At 33.0% G+C, this 4,596-nt stretch overlaps 1 protein-coding gene across 1 annotated transcript; it reads left to right on the forward strand.

Annotated features, from left to right (window-relative positions):
* Positions 1-1,077: 1,077 nt before the first annotated feature.
* LOC129882213 (actin-depolymerizing factor 1-like) lies at positions 1,078-3,847 on the forward strand. Its single transcript, XM_055956412.1, has 3 exons — positions 1,078-1,225; positions 3,148-3,413; positions 3,507-3,847. The coding sequence occupies exons 1-3, from the start codon at positions 1,223-1,225 to the stop codon at positions 3,655-3,657; spliced, it is 420 nt and encodes a 139-aa protein (XP_055812387.1). The 5' UTR covers positions 1,078-1,222; the 3' UTR covers positions 3,658-3,847.
* The last annotated feature ends 749 nt before the right edge of the window (positions 3,848-4,596 follow it).

A 4,596-nucleotide genomic window follows, 5' to 3' on the forward strand; every position in this document is an offset into this window, starting at 1 on the left:
ATAAAATAAATAAATAAATAACAAAAATACAAATATAATTCAAACAATTTCTAGTGACAGTCTTAATAGTAAATTAATCATTGATTATGACGTGATGAATTTGATTCCTTCCTCCTAATTTTGGCTTTTGAGCAATGAAAATGAAGAAAAAAAGATGTTAATAAGAAGTAATGGATCATACACGATATTGGAATCTCGAAGTACATATAAATATCAATTAAAAAACACAATAATAATAATTTCAGTGTAATATCGTAAATGGGGTATATGAAAAGTAAAGTGTACACCGATCTTACCCCTACATCGTAAAGATAGAAAAATTATTTTCGATAGACCCTCGATTTAAAATAAGTATATTCAAATAGTTAGAAAAAGAAAATGTAGAAATGAGAGCAATAGTTATAACGATACTAAGAACCCGTTTGGATTGACTTATAAGTTGATGAAAACAACCTATAAGTTGTTTTCAGTTTTTATGAGTGTTTGACTGGTCAACTTAAAGTCATTTTGTGTTTAAAATAAGCTCAAAAAAATAATTGGGTCTGTTTGGCTTAGTTTATCTAAATCAACTTATAAGCCAAAAAAAATAAGTTGAGTTATCCCAATTATTTTTTTTGCTTATAAACTGTTTTAGATAAGCTAAATCAAGCCGACTATAAGTTATCTATCAAACATTTAAAACTACTAAGTTTGAAAATTTAGGATGTTTTACCTTGGCTTATCATTTATCAATCAAAAATTGATGACTTAATACATCCATAATGCCTTAAATTTATCAATAAATTGTGTTTCAATACTCAAACTATAATATTTCACTTAAACACTAAACATATAATATACTTTCAACTCATATTCTGAAAAAATTTCAGCGAATATTTTGAAAATAAGTCATCAGAATATTTGAAAATACATGCAAAAAATTCAAAATATGTAATAAAAATATGTTATCATATGACCTGCAGCTAAGCTTAAGCCGATGGCTATTTAAGTTCACGCGGCGCCAAGTCATTAATAAAATTTTATTCCCCACTCACTCACACAAGAATGAGTGTGTATGACAACCACACAATAAAAATTCCCTTCCATTGAGAAGTCACCTTATTAAGAAGAAGAGTTCTAGTTATTTAGATTCACATAAAAAAATCCCTTCTTGAGCCTTGAACCCTTCTTTAATCTCTTTGAATTTTCTCCCATTTTCAACTTTTTTCCAATACAAATCAAAATGGTGAGTCAAATTTCAACCCCTTTTGTTTTCCTTGCATTTTTTTACTTTAATTTCTTGTTGTTTGTGTGTTTTCGTGGAGAGATTTTGTAAAGGGGTTTAGTGTTTGATTGATCTGATTAGATAATCTATATGGGTATTGGCTAAAAAAGTGATCTTTATGGAAATTCACTGTTGGTTTGGTTTCTTCTTGTTTTGCTTTGTTTATCTTTGTGTGTGTGTTTTAGTAGAAAGATTTTGTGAATGAGTTTAGTTTTTGATCGGTGATTGGTGTGATGAGATAATCTATATGGGTGTTGGTTAAAAAAGTGATATTTATGGAAATTTCACTGTTGATTTCTTGTTTTACTTTGGGTGTGGGTGTGTTTGTTTTAGTAGAAAGGTTTTGTAAATGGGTTTAAGTTTTGATCTGTGATTGGTTTGATTAGACAATCTATATGGGTGTTGGCTAAAAACCTGATCTTTATGGATAATTCACTGTTGATTTCTTCTTGTTTTTTTTTGTTTTTTTTTGTGTGTTAGTAGAAAGATTTTGTAAATGAGTTTAGTTTTTTATCTATGATTGATGTGACGAGATAATCTATATGAGTGTTGGCTAAAAAAGTGATCTTTATGGAAATTTCACTGTTGATTTCTTCTTGTTTTGTATTTTCTTGTTGTGTGTATGTGTGTGTGTTTTAGTAGAAAGATTTTGTAAATGGGTTTAGTTTTTGATCTGTGATTGATCTGATGAGATAAGATACATAGGGGTTTGCTAAAAATCTGATCTTTATGGAATCTTTGTGAACTTATGGGTTGATCCGAGTATTTGATTAGTGCAGACACTTGTTATGATTGAAAATTTTGGTTTAGTTTTGTCCGTGTTCAGCTCAGATTAAGTTGTTAATTATTTGGTATTCCGTCGATCCAATGTGTGTTATGATTGCCTTGATCTACTGAGTACTAAATTTGAGAGAAATTTATGATTTTCTATCTAGGGGGTTTATGAAGTAGTACTCTATTGAGCTAATGCATCTGTAGGATTTTCTGCATTTGGATTTTCTTTTTCTAAATCTTACTTGGCTGCTGTATATGAATAAGTATGGACCCGGATTAACTCAATTGAACCAATCAAAGATCATTTCTTTTTTAAAGTTGTAGCTGATGATAATTGACAATTGTTTCTGTAAGAGTAATCTGCTATTACCAGGCTTTGACAGAGATACATTGTTCTAAACCATTGAGAAATGTCACTGGTAACTAAATCTTACATTGTCCACGCTCTGGATGTCCATTCCTGGGCGTCTGGGGTTTTTTGAGTCCCACATCGCCCCACGGAGGTTTAACTGGTCTCTTTATGTGGTTTTGGGCAGTAGCTCACCTCTTGAACTAGCTTTTGGTGTGGAGTTAGGTCCAAGGTCCATTTCTTTATCCTAAAAAAAATGTTAGTCATGATGCAGTCTTGCTGTGTTCCCATCAGTTCGTGTCCTATTTGATACTACTAAAGTAGGTGGGGTGGCAGAGAAAAGAAATGTTGTAGCTCTTATATGAGCTGTTTACCTGCTTGTGCTCATCCCCTGCCAAGATTCACTTGAAACTTGACTCTCCACCCGAGCCCCTTCCAATCATTACCATGGATGCAGGAATTACTCTTGTTTATGTTCAGAGCTCGTTTAGGACAGTCTATAAGCTATGTTATGACAAGGATAAATTCCGCTGCTGCAAACTGATGCGCCGTCGTTAATTTCGGTCAATGAAACCTAGTGCACATTTAGTGTTATTGTTTGCGTCTTGATTGATAAATAGAGAACAATGGAGATTTATTGTGATGGTCTCTTTTGATGTAATTCGATGAGAAGTATCGAACCGTTTTGTTTCAAAATCTTGCGATTTATTAAATGTTGAACAAGTTCTAACACCATCAGAGGATTTTGGTTATCGTATAGGCTAATGCAGCGTCTGGGATGGCTGTGCATGATGACTGCAAGTTAAGGTTCTTGGAGCTGAAAGCAAAAAGAACTTACCGCTTTATTGTTTTTAAGATAGAGGAGAAACAAAAGCAGGTTGTGGTTGAAAAGGTTGGCGAGCCAGCCGAAAGTTATGAGGATTTCACTGCGTGTCTTCCTGATAATGAATGTCGATATGCTGTCTACGATTTTGATTTCGTCACTGCAGAGAATTGCCAGAAAAGCAGGATCTTTTTCATTGCATGGTAGTATTCTCAATGTTCATAAGCATTTTAAACATAATTGCTATATATTGCTTTTGTCTCAATGTGTTTTTTTTTCGTTTTTTTCTCTTCAAGGTCCCCTGACACATCAAGGGTGAGAAGCAAGATGATCTATGCCAGTACAAAGGAAAGATTCAAGAGAGAGCTTGATGGAATTCAGGTTGAGTTGCAAGCAACCGACCCGACTGAAATGGGACTTGATGTTATTAAGAGCCGCGCCAACTAGATATCGACTAATAGGTATCAGATGGACCTTATAAGAAGTGAGAACTTCTAATGCAATCATCTTTTTTTTACTTTAAGGAAATATTTACAGTGTGACAGATACTTGGTATATTGGTTGCCAAGTGCTCTACAGTATATGTACTTTTTCATGAACAAGTTTTATGGTGTTTGGTATATGATGTAATTTGTTACTTTTTTCCTTCCAAGTTTTCCACTAGTAGCTTGATTCTATAAACTAATATGTATCCATTTCTGTGGGATAGGGTACATTTTAGATTGTTTTCCAAAATCTTCTTTTGACACTTTACCTTGTGATTCTTGTTTTGGAATGGATACAAGCATAGCTAATTGATGTTCTAATTAGCAGTTTGTGTAGTTTGATTTAGTTGTAGTTTAGAAGTTGTTGTCAAGAGAAGCTCTGAATTTTAGAGTGTTTTTTTTTCCTCAAAGAATTGATCTTTTTTTTCCCCTCAACATAATGATACAAGGGGAGTGAAGAATTTTAGTAACATTTGTCTTGTTAAGAGTTTAACGAAAACAACTTTTCTATTCCATAAATTAGGGGTAGATTTGTGTACATTTTGTTCTCCTCATACCTTGGGGAATTATATGTTGTTGCCACCATGCCACGACTACTAATGAAAGACATATATGCCCCATTCAATTAGATATGAAAAAAAATCTTTGCTACTAAATGAAATTATTTGTCAAAAAACCCAAGGTATTTCTTATAATGATGCTAGTCACAGTCTCACTCTGGTCGTTGAATAAATGAAATTTTGACGAATCACTAATTGATTGCCTTTTTTGAGTTATTCTTTCCCTCCTTTATAGTCTATTAATTATTTTTCTTTTTTGGTTTTTTATTTGGTGTTTGGAGTCCGCATTGCAGCTTCAACTAAATTCTGATCGCACAGTGCATGATCCATTGGGGGATGAC

Source organism: Solanum dulcamara, chromosome 3 (assembly GCF_947179165.1).
Source record: "Solanum dulcamara chromosome 3, daSolDulc1.2, whole genome shotgun sequence".
In the NCBI taxonomy this organism is placed as follows: domain Eukaryota; kingdom Viridiplantae; phylum Streptophyta; class Magnoliopsida; order Solanales; family Solanaceae; genus Solanum; species Solanum dulcamara.